The sequence below is a fragment of the Rhinolophus hipposideros genome, assembly GCF_964194185.1.
Source record: "Rhinolophus hipposideros genome assembly, chromosome: 2".
NCBI classification, from domain to species: domain Eukaryota; kingdom Metazoa; phylum Chordata; class Mammalia; order Chiroptera; family Rhinolophidae; genus Rhinolophus; species Rhinolophus hipposideros.
In genome coordinates this window covers 55,440,939-55,457,937 of record NC_138048.1, presented here as the reverse complement: position 1 = coordinate 55,457,937, position 16,999 = coordinate 55,440,939, and the positions used below count along the sequence as shown (strand labels likewise).

Below are 16,999 nucleotides of genomic sequence, written 5' to 3'. Positions count from 1 at the left end.
CGCCAGCTCAGAGACACAGCAGGCATAGTCAGTGTCCTCAAGGAACTTATAACCTAAAGGAAGTAAATATAATAAGTCACATGCATAATAAATACATTCAAATGAAACAATATATAGCTTAAGAGATGTACAGTGTGTGAAAAGGAAAAAGCAGGATTTCCAGTTAAAGAACTCAGGAAAAGTTTTCAAAGACGAAAGGAAATTGATCTGGTTTTTAGAGAATTTTTTTTTAATGAAAGCTTATTGGGGTGACAATTATTAGTAAAGTTACATAGATTTCAGGTGTACAATTCTGTAATACATTATGTATATATCACATTGTGTGCTCATCACCCAGAGTCAGTTCTCCTTCCATCACCATGTATGTGACCCCCTTTACCCTGTTCTACAACCCTCCTCCCCACTACCCTCTAGTAACCATTATTGTCTATGATTTTTGTTTCTTCATTTGTTTGTCTTGTTTTTTTGTTGTTTTCAGTTTTATATACCACATATCAGTAAAATCATATGGTTCTCTACTTTTCCTGTCTGACTTATTTCGCTTAGCATTATAATCTCAAGATCCATCTATGTTGTTCCAAATGGTACTATTTCATCTTTCCTTATGGTCAAATAGTATTTCATTGTATAATTAATGAAAGAAATAATATATACACGTACAGAATGAGGAAAATGTATGCATGAGAAAAGGCCTCACTTTTGTGTAAGAGTACAAAGAAGATGGAGGAGTGGGCTATTTAGCTTTCTGGAGGAGGAACACTCTAGAAAGACAGGACAGCTGGTACCAATACCTTGAGGAAAGAACATGGTTGGTGTGTTAGAGGAATAGTAAGAAGACTAATCAAAAGTCAGGATAGGTAATGGGTGGGATTATGTAAAACCTTATTGGTCAAAGGATGAAATTTGGCTTTTACTCTTAATGATATGTGATGAAAGAGAATGAGCAGGGAAGTGAGTTTACCTGACCTATGTTTTAATTGGGTCACTCTGGCTGCTGTGTGGATAACACGCTGAAGGGGGAAGCCTTATGCAAGGAGATCAGATAGGAAGCTACCGCAGAAGTCCAAAAATGAGAGTAACTTGGATTAGGCAGCAGCAAGGGGATATTAAGAAGTGGTCAAATTCTGTATGTATTTTGAAGGTAAAGTGAAATTACTACTGTTTTCAAATTCAATGCAAAAATTATTGTACTATCTGCTCTTACAATTTTTGCCCTTTCTTGCAATGTTTAAAGGGAAAGTTTCAAGTTTTTCAAAGCTTATAAACGAAAAAAATCATTGCCAATTTATAGGCTTTCAAAGTTTCAGATCTGTCAGGAATATTGGAGATGAGCTTTTCCAAACACCTCATTTTACAGAATAGAAAACCAAGATACAGAAAGCTTACACGACTTAAACAAAAATCACAGAGCTAATTAGGGATAGGATCTGGACTGTAAACCAGGGCATCTGACTCACAGTCCAAGCTACTTTGCCTTACAATTGTGATATCGCAGTGCTTTCTTCTTGTCCTTGGACATTTTATTCAGTTATGTTGATTTCACAAACATAGAAAGAGGGTCACACGTATCTCAAACTCAAATGTCTTCAGGACCTATGCAGATAAGAGGAAACGGGGTGGGGGGTGGGGGAAGTAGGTGCATGCATCGCTCAAATACACTCATTTTCCCCCTGAAGTATGTCAGCTAAATGAAACAAGTCTGCGTTGTGCTCTAGTTTGGCATCTTGGAAAATGTCCATCACTGTGCTAGGCAAAAGGGCAAATAAGGATATTAGACTCTAATAGGGTAAACACAAATGCAGATTAGGAATTGCAGCGTAATGTGACTTGTGCAGCTGTAAATGTACACATAGGTTCAAACACAGTAAAGTGAAGTGAGTGATTAATGTGCATTTTTTTTGTGTGGGGGGGTGGCAGTTGAGGGTGACAGCTGGGAAAGTCCTCACATAAACAAAGGAAATAAAAGTTGAAGTGTTCTGAAAGGAAAGACTGGCACACTAGGTGGATAGGCTGTTGAAGCTTATTCCAAGGAAAAGGAATCCGTATGTGTAAAAGCTCCAAAACATAAAACGATGTGATCAGGCTTACTTATATCATTATACTTGTTTTTTTTTTTTCTAATTCCTCAAACCTATATTTGATCACACACCTGTCTATAATTGAGCTCTGACTCTCTCCAGAAAATAAATCAAAATGGAACAGATTCCACACATGCTTGAGATACTAGAAATTCTAAATTTCACTACGCTTTTCAGTATGCCTGTGGACCTATACTTTTCCTATTATGTTAGGAATCAGGTACCCATAGAACTAAGTATGACAGTCCCAAGACAGAGACTGCCTTCATTAGCAAACGTGAACACTCCAAATCCCCAGTGCAGGGGGAGATTTACCAGTCAAACCCCCTGCAGTGCATCAGAATCATCTGGAGGACTTGTCAAAACAGATTGCTCAGCTCTAGTCCAGAGATTCAGATGCAGCGTGTCCAGGGTGAGGCTCAAGAATGTGTATTTCTAACAAGTTCCCAGATGCTGCTGATGCTGGCGGTCTGAGGACTCCACGCTTTCTGAGCCACTGACACAGTACTCTTCAATACCCTTCGGCTCAGGGGCCTTGAAAGTCTTTCATGTACCAATAGCTGCTACCACCAAGAATTCTACTTCTGGTCAAATGCCCACTGTCTATGAGCTCCTTGCAAATAAGGACTCTCACCCCTACTGACAAGACAACAAGAACTGACAACATTGAACTGTGCTGTAGGAGTTATTTTAAGCACTTTTCATTCATCAACCCATTTATTCTACCCAATAACCCTATGATCTGAGTACTAATTGTTTCCTCTTAATAAATAAGGGGATTAAAATATGAAAAGATGAAATAATTCCAACGTGCAGCATATCAAGTCAAATAGCCTGGATTCAAATTCTGGCTCCATCATTTATGTATGTGACTCTCTGGATCTCTATGCTCATCTTGAGAATATCACATAGGGATTTGTAAACTGAAAATTTCCTGCCGGTAACATTTATTTCAAAACAAATGGTATTTATGGAAATGGAACCTGTCAATCAGTTTTTCTGAGCATATATTCACTTCTACGTAAGAATTAAAGGAAAGGCTATCAAAATCTTAGAGGTCCTCTGTTCTTCTCATTTTGCATAATCAGAGGTTTGGTAAGTCTGAGAAAGTTTATTTGATTTGCCCAAGACCAAAGTACTGGTCACCTCTCAGAGCCAAAAACAAACTAAAGGCAATCTTAGCCCACAACTCTTTCTAGGAATACATTTGGTTACGTAGCTCCCCAAAGATTCTGAACCACTATGCATACAGCCTATAAATATGCCGATAAATAATTATAGACCACATAGAAAGGAGGCTAATTTCAAATGGCTCATGTTTTACTTTCCTGACCAGAGGGACACATGAGGGCAGAAGTCTTAAGATCAAAAAGAAATGTAAGACAAATAAGAAGGTAAGAGGCAAAAGTAAAAAATACGTTTGAGTATTTTTTGAGGCAAAAGTAAAAAATACATATTCCCCTGTGATTTTATGTAAATAGGTAAACTATTCAAGAGAATAATTGGTTCTTATTCAAGCTTCCCACAAATACTATTTGGAGGAACAATTTTTAAAATTAAAACACAGTCAATAGAAACACATTTCTAACAAATGTCCATTACTTTCCTTCTACCTATCAAAATCAAAAGGCAAGATATTTCCTTTAAAAAAATCAAGTGAAGTAATTACATTCATAAGCTAAGGCTGAATATTAATTTTGCTCTTGAAAAGATATGCCACTAAATCAGTACCACTGCATGTACCAAGTGTTGCTCAACATTACATAAATAACCTTGCTTAAAGAAAATCAGCAGGATAACAAGTGTGTTTTCTTTTTCTTTTCATCCAACTTGCAGGTGTAATTTCACACCTACAAGTTGATAACATATTCTTAAGGTATAGATGACACTAGAAGAACATAACATTCCTATAATTGGATAAGGCACAGCCCTATCTCTTCCATGTGTACTATAATGTGTATATGTAAGTAGGTGAAAGAGATAAATTTCTTGTCCAGAAAGGCCCCTTATCAGTAGTAGCAAACATCTTTATAATTCTTTGCAGCAACTCTTATGTCCTTGATAATTCTCCCTAATTAACCATTTGAATCATGTTTCTGTTCATAGTATAGCGATACAGAGCTTCTGCTGGTTTTGGCTATATCTACATACATGTGACTGTTGGTATCAAAACATCATATGTTTGCTATTGTATAGAAAACATAACTGGATGACAAAATTTTTTAATTTCTCGTTAGATTTCTGAACCTCAGAAAGAAACCATTTTGAAATGTTTTTCTTTATGCCGAACTCATGGGGAATTTAATATATTCATAAAATCTGAAGAAACTGCATTTGTTTTTGTAATCAGTAGTTAGGAACACACAATATTAGAGGTCTAGACCAGAAGATCTCAAGAAATAAATTCCAGATTAGTTAAACATTAAGTATAAAGACGGAACAATACTTCACTAAAACAAAACATAGGAATTTTTAAAAGTAATTTTGGAATGAGTAAAGCCTTTCTAAACAGGAAAGAAAAGTTGAAGGACATAAATGCATATTTAAAATGTTTAAAAATAATATATAGCACGGCAAAAAATATTCAGAGATAAACAACAAAGCGAGTAAAAATATTTGCAACACATAACATAGAGCTGATTTTTAAAATGTAGATTTCCAACTGATGAAAAAAGTCATTGTGTAGAAACATATAAACATTTTATTAAAAAAAGCAGTGTAGATGGCTCTTAAAATATACATAGAAGTGCTCAACCTAACTCATCTTAAGAAAAAACAAAGTTTATGTTTTTAGGTAACAAAGAACAAAAAAATTGATAATGCATTTTGTTGACTAGAAGACAAGAAAACAGATACTCTCGGTGTAAATCTGTATGATGAAGAACAAATAGATTTTAAAATTATAAAAGCACATACCCTTGACCCAGCACTTTCATTTCTAAGTATCCATCATGTAAATATGGTTGCACACATGCAAAATGACTTATGTGCAAATATATTCTTTATAGAATTGCTCACATTAGCAAAACATTAGAAAAAACTGAAATGTTACTCAACAGGAAATTAAATTAAAAAATTATTCTATTTAAATATGCACTAATATGGAAAAATTTTGTAGATATACTATTTTAAGTCAAAAAATGTGTTACACAAGATATATACTATATAGATATAAATAGTATTGTATATGTTGATAAATGCACAGACTATATCTGGAAGAATACAAAGAAATGTTACCAGGTGGCAGAGAGGAAAAGAACAGAAAACTACTTTTGACTGTGTCAGTGCCTTCCTGTCAGAGAAGCACACACGCAGTTGAACAAAGTTATGTTTAGTAAGTCGAAGTAAGCAGGGAAAAAACGCAACATGGCAGAACTAAGACATCTTTAGTAAGAAGATGTAAAAAAGGACTTATAGGATTTGGTCAGTGTTGTATGATTTTGAGGGAGGCGTCAAGAAATATAGATTTACTCTGATTGGATGTTCTAAGGGGGTGGGTGTAACTCTATGACTGGGTATCTTAATAATTCTTATTTATAAGGTTAATAAGAACAAAGCAAAGTTAAAGCTGTGTTTGATGAAGATGCAGCAGCCATTCATAAAAGCCAGATAGAGAAATATTTGACCATTTTGTAGTTTGGAAAATGTTTTTGTTTTAGTGTGTGTTCAGATGTGGTTACAGAATGATCTTGTTTTTGTCGTGATCCACCACAGTCACAGTGGCATTATCTGGTTTGGTGTTTCTATCCAAAAAATCTGAACACATTTATCCATAAAGACATAAGTGCTCCAATGTTCACTGCAGCTTTCTTTACAGGGGCCAAGACATGGAAACAACCAAAGTGTCCTTCGATTATTATTGGATAAAGAAGATGTGGTATATATACACAATGGAATACTATTCAGCCATAAGAAAAGATGAAATAGAGCCATTTGCGACAACATGGATGGATCTTGAGATTATTATGCTGAGCGAAATAAGTCACACAGAAAAAGTAGAGAAACATATGATTTCACTGACATGTAGTATATAAAACTGAAAACAACAAAAGAACAAGGCAAACAGATGAAGAAACAAAAACTCACAGACATAGACAATAGTTTAGGGGTTACTAGAGGGTAAGGGGGAGAGGGGTTGTAGAAGAGGGTAAACAGGGTCAAATATATAGTGATGGAAGGAGACCTGACTCTGGGTGGTGAACAGACAATGTGAGATATAGATAATGTATTACAGAATTGTACACCTGAAACCTATGTAACTTTACTAACAATTGTCACCCCAATAAACTTTAATTATATATATATAATTAATTATATATATATAATATATGATCTAATAATCTTCCAAAGGTAATTCATAGATATAAAAGAACCTTGGTTTTATGATCAAGAGAATAAAATATTCAAGAATGTTTTGTGAAGCCAAGCTTGATATTAAATGATACGAAAAAAAAAAAATAAAAAAGGACACCTAGACCTGCTGGGCGTGCCACAGCAGCTCCTGGCTCTAAGGGACTGTTCTGCTCTTTCTCAACTGTATACTCACGTGTACCTTTACTATGCTATACCATGTACTTGTCTTACTAATTCAAACTAATTTTCAAAGACCCAGGGCTGAAGTCACCGAGTTCTGAGACTATCCCAATCACCAACACCTTCTTCCCCCTTTCACACCAAAAGGATTTTCTTGTAAACCCCCTTGTAAGTGCCTGTTTATCTTCTGCTTGAATATCTCCAGAATCACCCTTGGACTAATTGATCAGTCAGTTCATTCTACATCAAATGGCTTTAATATTTTATTGTTCAGAAGAAAGAGAACAATGCATTTGGTTACATCTTAATTGTTTTCACCCCAGCACGTTTGACCACTTCAAATGAATCTTCTCCCATGGTAACTAGTGGAGCAGAATAATTACCTGTCTAATTTTATGTAAAATTCCCTATTAATACTCTCCAAACTGCAGTTGTCTTTTTTTGTGCCAGCATTCCAACACAGTTTTACATCTTTTGTTACTACTACATTTGCAGAGATTCTTATCTGTTGCCTCTGACAAATCCATTTGTTTTGTACTCAATTATATGTAATTAGTCTTTTCTTCATGAACAAAAGAACAGGTGTCTTTATCTATTCTATGCAAGATACCATGGTAAGGTTGGTTGGATGTAATAATGTCTACTGAACCAAACAATTCTGACAGATGCTCATAGTAATAAGATGTTTTTTTCGAACAATTAAAAGCTTTTACTCCTGCCCACATAGAGTAGAGAAAGAAAAGGCATTTTAACATTTTAGAGGCTTGTAATTTTCTATTTAAAAATGAGTAGAATTTAAATCCTTCTCTGATGTTTTAAATCCCCACTCAGAAAATGTATAAATAAAAACTGTTTATTTTCATTGGAAAATTTTCAATGAAAATACTGGGATGGGGGAATCAGAAGAAAGTACACTAGTCATAAAACTGGAAATCTGAATAAAGTCAAGAGCTCGGTGAACAGTATTATACCAGCATTAATTTCCTCATTTTAATAATTGTACTTTTATTACATAAATTGTACCGTTAGGGGAAACTGGGTGAGAAGAATACCCAATAATTCTCTGTATTACTTTGTAATTTTTCTGAAGTCTAAAATTATTTCAAAAGAAAACGTTAAAAAATATTTGAGGGCCGCCCGGAGACTCAGGTAGTTGGAGCTCCGTGCTCCTAACTCCGAAGGCTGCTGGTTCGATTCTCACATGGGCCAGTGGGCTCTCAACCACAAAGTTGCCAGTTCGATTCCTCAAGTCCTGTAAGGGATGGTGGGCAGTGCTCACTACAACTAAGATTGAACACAGCACCTTGAGCTGCACTGCCGCTGAGCTCCCGGATGGCTCCCTTGGTTGGAGAGGTCCTCTCAACCACAAGGTTCCCGGTTGGACTCCCTCAAAGGATGGTGGGCTGTGCCCCCGGCAACTAGGAACTAGCAACTAGCAACGGCAAGGGGCCTGGAGCTGAGCTGCGCTCTTCAAAACTAAGATTGAAAAGACAACAACTTGACTTGGAAAAAAGGCCAGGAAGTACACACTGTTCCCAATGAAGTACTGTTCCTCTTCCCCAATAAAATATTAAAAAATATATGTATTTGAGTGGTTAGAGTATTTAGCCAGTGACCTAGAGAAACTTTTGCACATATACACAAAGATGTATTCATTCATTTGTTCCATTTTTATGGAATACTTTAAATGTAGTCAGGCTCACTCTAGGTTCTAAAGATACATCAAAGATCAAAACAAAATCTCTTCATTCATGGAACTTACACTCTCCTGAAAGGAAGATAAAAAATAAACAAATAAAGAGCAACAATATAAATGTCAGATGTTCATAGGAACTATGAATTGAAAAATAGTGGGGTGTCAAAATAAAGAAGGCAACGGTAAGATGTGTAATTTTATAAAGGATGGTCAGGGAATGCTGCTTCAATATCTATAAGAAACATCTTGGCAGTACAATTTGTAAATGGAAATGATAATTATCCACCAAAAAGAGAATGGATAAATATATTTGGGTATATTCATGCAATGGAATAGTGACAAAAATAAAAATTAATAATATAAAGGAACTATATAACCATATATACATTTCACAACCATAATATTAAAAGAGGAAGAGTATATAAAATTTATATCCATTGATGCTCTCACTTATAAAACATATAAAACATGCAAAATAATACAATGGATGATTTACATACTCATATGTGAAAAAATATATTTTTAAAACTGAATGGAAATAAAAGAAATCCAAATTCAGGAGAGTTGTTATGTCTGGTACTGAAAGAAAGAGGATTCTAGGACTCCATCAGAGAGAACACAGAGGGTACAAATGTATTGATATGTCTAACTAAATTTTAAGCCAGAGGTTGGGTATCCCGATAAATTTACCTTTGTCTTATTATTTGATACATCTAAGCTACTTTTAATATCGAAATGTCAAAAGGTATGTGCAGTAGTTTAACTTAATAAAAAATATTTTTTTTATTTAAAGTTTATTGGGTGACAATTGTTAGTCAAGTTACATAGATTTCAGTTGTACAATTCTGTAATACATAATCTACATATCACATTGTGTGCAAAAATAAGACATTTTAAATTTGTCAATTCAGACAGTTTCTAAAGGTATTTGAAAAAAATGTTTCACTTTTGATGTGTGTATTTTGCATAAGGGTATTATGCATAACTATGTATTTTACTATACATACATAGTATACGCATATAATATATGTATGTATACATTATATACATGGGAGTATATTTACACGAGCCATTGACTCAGCATCAGCAGAGCAAGCACTGTCAATTATTTTTCTAGAAACAGTAAAGGAAGGATTTGTGTTAGTTGACCCCACACTTTCACCACCGCCCTTCTGCCATTGCCCCATGATAAATGTCTGGCACCTTCAGGACAGCTGTCTGGGTTACAGTTACATCCTGGGGAAATGAGTTTCACTATTTAGCTTACTAAGGAATTGACTCTATCTTCATCAATTTATAATTTTTTAATCTTTTTTCTTTAAAGTGGGGTGGATATTACTGATGGAGGATAATATTATCATCTCTAGCCATCTCATTTTATAGAAAAATAAACTGAGATTAAGAGATACATCAGGGATAGCATGGATGACACAGCTAAACAGTCTCCCTGATTCTTTCTATCTATACTTGTAGCTTTGTTAAATCTACATCCATGTACAGAAGCGATAGATGGAAATCCTACATGGAGAGAAAAGCATTCTCATACTTCAGTACTCAGTTGAAAATGTGAATCATTTAAAGAATGCATTCCCACAAAAACAAACAAAAATGCAAACCACAATAAGCTAATCAACTACTTTGCAGGAAACTGGGATGACATTCTTTGTAAGAAGACCTTTATTGTAATTCGTATTTTGTAATGAGTAATATTATGGAAGAAAGGATAACTTAGAAGGGGTAGACTAGAGCATTTTCACACTTTAGAGATTATAGATCTTTCCTCAAATCATTATTTTTAATTGAGAAGATATTTCGCCATAAAATATCAGGCTTCTTAGATCACCTTATGCAATCTACCTTTTGGTAGATTGTCAGTCTGACCACAAAGTCATATCCATCAGAAGATAACTCAATTGGACACATATTTAATGAGCATTTATTATATGCTTGACACTAAAGAGCTAGCAGTGAACTAAGACAAACTTTAGGAAAACAATATGGCACCCTGCATAATTTTAGAACAACACAAATTTTTCTCAGTATCTGTATATCCTCATGCAGAAAATGAAAGATAAGAGTGATCATTCTTGATATGAAGGTTTGTATTTAAAATTTTTCTGAAACACAAGTATACTCTGTCATACCTTGATGATTTTGTTAAGTTATTAAAATTGTACTCTATAGTTACATTACTTAAAAACTATTTCCAGGGATATTAACAATATTTTAATATACAGCATTTTGTATCAAAAATTATTAACAAAATTTCAGGTCTACCAATCTTTATTACTCTGTTATTATCACATACACTATAAAACATCATGATACAATTTTAACATATTTTTCTTTTAAAACCAACAAGTTTTCCTCGATCAAAATAAAATAACATGTTACGTACGTACATATTCAATGTTTACCTTAAGAAGTAATTTTGTGCTCAACATCACTAATCATCAGAGAAATGCAAATAAAAACCACAATGAGATATCACCTCACTCCAGTCAGAATGGAGAAATAGTAACAAGTGTTGGAGAGGCTGTGGAGAAAAAGGAACCCTCATCCACTGTTGGTGGGAATGCAGACTAGTGTAGCCATTATGGAAGGCAGTGTGGAGGTTCCTCAAAAAATTACGAATAGAATTACCATATGACCCAGCAATCCCTCTCCTGGGTATCTACCCAAAAATCTGAAAATATTTATCCATAAAGACAAGTGTGCTCCAATGTTCACTGAAGTTTTATTTACGGTGGCCGAGACATGGAAACAATTAAAATATCCTTCGATAGATGAATGGATAAAGAAGTTGTGGTACATATACACAATGGAATACTATTCGGCGGTAAGGAAAGATGATATAGGAACATTTGTGACAACATGGATGGATCTTGAGAGTATAATGCTAAGCGAAATAAGTCAGACAGAAAAAGCAGAGAACCCTATGATTTCACTGATATGTGGTATATAAACCAAAAACAACAAGAACAAGACAAACAAATTAGAAACAAAAACTCATAGACACAGACAATAGTTTAGTGGTTACCAGAGCGTAAGCGGGGTGGAGGGTGGGAGATGAGGGCAAAGGGGATCAAATATATGGTGATGGAAGGAGAACTGACTCTGGGTGGTGAACACACAATGGGATTTATAGATGATGTAATACAGAATTGTACACCTGAAATTATGTAATTTCATTAACAATTGTCACCCCAATAAATTAAAAAAAAAAAGAAGTAATTTTGGTCTGCCAGAAATAATGTTCTGAGAATTATCTTAACATGTCTACTATTTAATTCTAGGCCTAAAAACCCCATCTTATGCTGGAAGGCCTGCCTTGTTCCTATGAATACTTATCAGGACTCTGACTACAAACACTAGGATGGAGAATATTCTTGTTCTGTGACTAGCTGGAACATTGCCAAGCCCCCTATCTTCTCTTTTAGTGCATAACCTTTCTCCTTTACTGTCGCTTTGCTATAGGGAATTATAGCAAAAAGAATAAAATAATAATAATAATGGAAAAAACACCAGCTTACTTGTAGTTAAATAGTTCAAAAAGCAGCCTGGCCATGCTTTCAGTCTACACTACACAGGGCCATGCGCTTGATTGTAACTGAATTGCAAGAAGCTAATGTCCTTACTGTAGTCACTGTTTTCGTCCTTGGTCCCATCAATGTTACCATCTGGGTGCATCTGCAGGAAATATCCCTGCTGGCTGAATAACCTTGTCACAATTCCTTTCAGCTGGGGTTCTGCAAAACAAAATGAAATGATTATTCAAATTTGTATTTTGTGTATAAAAATGCACACTTGCAAATTGTCAGAAACATTCTCTCAGTAAGCACTTAACTGCCAATGGCTTAAATATTGAAGTATTTGGAAACGCAGCATTTCACTAGCATATCTTCACTTTAATTTTTGTTCCTTCTAGAGGCAGAGCCGTAATGCTATGTAGCAATAAACCAAATATAAATACATAGAAACTAATTATGATTAGAAAAATACAGAGGCATACTAAAAAGTGAATTATTTCTCTCGCACATGCATCTAGTGTCTGACTGCAAGTTTATGGTCCCATTCCAAAATCACACTGTTTAAACCAAACTGCCACTGTAATTCTTAAGCTTCCAGCAATCATAATCAGCCCCTGAAAGACTCCTATTTCTACTGAATGTCAACTGTCCATCAGAAACTCTTGGGTCTTGAAATTCTGATCAAGTACAGCCAGAAAGAATGGCCTGGATGAGGACCACAGGAAAAAACAAAACCTATGGCCATGAAACGTCACTGGGAAGTATGTGGAAACGATTTCACCTTTACGAAATTCCTCACGAGATAAGAGCCCCAGTACTCCAGAGTCAATTTTTTCAGTAAAAAAATAAATCATTTATGCCTATTTCTCTAATTATTGGCCCTCAGCTTTTAAAAACTCCCTACAAGCTAATACCGCCAAAACTGAACTTGGTATATCGCATTTGGATTTTTGTATAGCAACTAATATAAATACATAAAGCTTTCTCATCCTGGTGCTGGCTGTCAGCAACAATCCATTTTCTACAGCATCCCCACCATCTTTGTCTCTACTTCAGTGTTCAGCAAAAATTAGGCTATTCTAGTGCATTTAGAGCTCTCATTGTTTCACAAAAATGAGGAGAAACAGAAAAATTCTGCTTCTCATGATGAAAATTGAGGCAAAGATAGATATCAGATGATTGTTAAAGTAACAACATGTTATCCTCAAAAGGACAATCTCTGAATTTCAACTGACAGTCAATTCCATGCCTTCACCCATTTATTCAACCAATAATCACTCTGAATTTCTTTCATTTTTTTGTTGTTTTTTGTTGTTGTTGTAGTTTTTGGTTAGGATATATGCTAGTTACTGCGTTAAACTGATACATTTACTGATCTTTATGTTTTAAATAAAAATTCTAGTTAAGGATTCAATGCATTTAACTCTTTGGGTATAGTTCTGCTCCCTAAAACATATGTCTATGGTTAGCCTTTTGCACATGACTTAATCACACATATTTATGAATATGATGCAATGCCTATATAAACATGTCTTCTTCCAAGCAATCCTAAGAAGCAGAAAAAATGCCAAGAAAATTGGGAATGAGGAAGGAGGGTTATGAACCAAACTGAAAATTAGGCAATCTGATTAACTATCTATTATCTTTATGTACTAAATTTAGTTTATTTAATTTGTGGACCTTAATTTATGTATTAATAATATCAATAGAAGTTAAACTAAATGAACTTTAGATGCCCCACCCCCACCCCATGAATCCCTATTGACTTTAAGAACCTTACAGTCCTTGCCCTGAGTTGGTGGCAGACATCAAGAAATGGATCCATCTTTAATGCATTGCCTCCATGGGCCCACCCAATCCGACATACAGGGATATGTTGGAGAAGCACATAGCTAGCTAACTTCACTGCGAAATAGATATCCTGTGTCTTTATTACCATCTATTAAACCTTAGCAACTTTTTCAGGCTCAGCTCAAGATCAACTCCTCCATGAAGCTTTGGCAACCATAAGTGCAGATCATTTTTATAATTGGGGGAAATAAAAAAGCACATGTGCCTCTACCAGGAGGCAAATTGATTGACAGGCAGTTCCTGTTGTGGTATACTCCGCTCTCGACGTGCTATCAGAACACCCAACTTTGAACCACAATTGCCGAGTGGTCCTGAGCAAGGCATTTAACATCTGATGCTCAGTTTTTCATATCCATATAATGGGAAAAAAATAATTTCTACGCTTACTATGATCATTGAGAATTTCAAATGAAGAAATGTTATAGTGTGAATTGAAAAATCTCATAAGAATATCAATCCTAATTAAGGTCCACTTTTTCCAACCATGACAATCAAGGAAACAGTGTGAGGTAAAAGGAACACTATAAACAGATTCTGCGAGTATGTCTCCTGATTTCTGTTTTAATGAAGTATTAATTGAGCTTGGAAAGTCATTAAAGTAAACAGCAGATTAAGAGTAGAGGCTACAAAAAAGATAGAAGGAAAGGAACAATTGCCTTATAAGTCATATTTTCTATCTAATCAGCTTGATAAGTTCACTTTAAGAAGTCATGTTTTGGTTGGTACCGATATGCATGGCAGCTGAGTTATTAATGCCTGCAAATGACTGTTTGTTTTTTCATACTCCTCTTTTGTAGCTGTAATTAAACACCTCTTTTGCTATGGTGACTCTATTCCCCACCTCCACCCCCTGTTGAGGCCCTGGGAATTAAGGTTGGTAACTCCTGTTCAAAATAATGAGCACTAGGCTTTGATACCATCCCCCACTGCCAAGAGCAGTGCCAGAATAAGCTTGGAGTCTGAGTTTTAATTATGTGACGAGCTATGAAAGTGAATGTCTTATACTACAGATGTTTCAAAGGAGACCTGATCATCTATGGAACAAATGTCCTGAACCGAGGAGGTGTCGTACTGACATAAAGCAGTGCCACCTGCCTAAAGGGTCTGTACCTTGTTATCATCTGTCAAACCCCACCAGCCTTTCTAGGCTCAGCTCAACATCACCTTGTCTCTGAAAGCTTGGTGATCATAAATGAGGATCACTTTTATAATTGGGGGGAGGTATTTTTTTTTTTTGTATTTTAAAGAAAGGGGAACAAAAAATGAGACCACTTTTTGGCACATCTAGAATCCTGGGTGCATTCAACAAAACATGCTTTTTATTTGTCAGACTATGCATAAGGCTCTAATAGAATAATAAACCTGGCGGTCCTCAGGGAGCACCCAGCGTAATGCATGAAACATATACTAGTGTGGGATAGCTGTTAAACGGTGGAATAGGAGCAGAGTGGCATGATGGCACTAAGGAGCAAGGGACTAATTCTGTCTCGAGGTTGGATGAAGGCACCTCATCTGTCACTTGAAGAGTGAGAATTTTCACAGGCAAAAAACAAACAAACAAAAGAACAGCAACCCAAGGAAGAGCATTCCAGACAAAAAAACAATGGAAGGAGGCAAAAAACAGCATGGTAGACTCTGGGAATGATGTAGGGTCTGGAATAGGCATAATAATGTGGCAGAGATTCTCAAATGCTGGCATGCAGATAAGTGCCTGTTCTCAACAAATATTTACAAGTCAATAGTGAAATAAGAAAAATAGGTCAATGGAATAAGTGTTTATTAAGCTATTTTTTTCAATTTATATGATTCTCTTTGATTCTAAGGTTATATTTCGCATTATTTTTTTTATATTTTATTTTTTAATGACTGATGACTACGTTATTAGATGAGGGAGTGAGGTATCGACTTGTTACCTTTTGTACTCTGATGTGGTATAGCAAATACTGCTAGCTTTTCTCCCAAATTAATTTCCTCTTTTTCCTAGGCACCCAGCTAGACCATATGTCCTAGCCTCCCTTGCAGTTAGGTTTGGCAGATGAATGAGTGTCATATGGAATGTAAGTGAAAGTTATGTGTGCCATTTTCAGGCCAAGGCTTTTAAAAGCAAATATTTTCCTCCAAATTCTCTTTTGCTTAACACTGGCTGGATTAAGATGACAAAGGCTTAGGAAATATCGACAAAAAGAACAATTCTGGGCCCCTGGAAAACTAGTGGAAAAAAGATAACAGGCATCAGAAATACCCACCTCAGACAGGTGAATAAGAAATAAACTCCCATTGGTTGTATATAATGACTTCCTTTCTAAGAATACAACATGAAAGGGGGGGGGGGAGAGAGGGAGTAATTTTATAGTGGAAAAAACTGACAAATAAAACACTACCCTAGTCAGGTGATCAAGATTAACATTTGATGAGAATGGCCCTTTACCTCCATGATGCTCCTCTCCCAAACTCATAACCTCAGTCTAACATCAAATTCCAACTGAACAACTTTCTACAAAATAGCTGACCTATACCCCTCAAAACTGTCAAAGTTATCAAAAATAAGGAAAGTCTGAGAAACTGTCACAGCCAAGAGAGACTAAGGAGACATGACAACTAAATGTAATGTGGTATTCTGGATGGGAACCTGAAACTGAAAGAAAGAAAAAAAAGGTAAAAACTAAGAAAATCTGAATGAAGTATGGACTTTATTTAATCATAATGTATTGATACAGATTCATTAATTTTCACAAATATACCAAATCAATGTAAGATATTAATATGGAAAACAAAAATAGTATAGATAGGATATAGGGGAATTTTGTGTACTATCTTAACTTTTCTGTAAATATAAAACCATTTTAAAATTAAAAAGTTTATTCAAAATAGTAATTTCAAAATCAAGTAAGAAATTTTATCCTCAAAGAGGATGGGTGAGAAAGAAGGTCAAGGAGGTGAACTCGCATTCAGCACTACTTCCCTTCAGGACTACAGAGTAATTTCAACATAATGTTTGAATTCAAAGCCACTTAAAAAAGCTGAGACCTAAAGCAGCTCTCCAGCTATTCCTGCTAGTTTGTGGTGTAGTGCTATGGAGCACTTACCGGGATACACAGTGTAAGCCCAGGGCAGAGTTGCAACTACGAGGGCCTGACCACACATCTCGGGATGAATACTAGACTGCAGAAAATACAATGAATTCTGAAATTGGAAAGGACCTTGGAATCTAACATCTTCCTTCATCAAAATACCTTCCTTCACCAACATCAAAGACTTTTTAAAATCCAAAACACTAAGGCCCAATGTGAGTGTCAAGACATATCTGTATC

General features: G+C 35.4%; 1 protein-coding gene across 3 annotated transcripts in view; it reads right to left on the bottom strand.

Annotated features, from left to right (window-relative positions):
* The window catches only part of FGF12 (fibroblast growth factor 12), a 526,765-nt gene that overhangs the window by 201,910 nt on the left and 307,856 nt on the right, over positions 1 to 16,999 (bottom strand). For all 3 annotated transcript variants that reach the window (XM_081028818.1, XM_081028817.1, XM_081028816.1), the window contains one exon: positions 11,946 to 12,056. In XM_081028818.1, the coding sequence (XP_080884944.1) occupies positions 11,946 to 12,056 (111 nt within the window). The remainder of the gene's footprint in view (positions 1 to 11,945; positions 12,057 to 16,999) is intronic.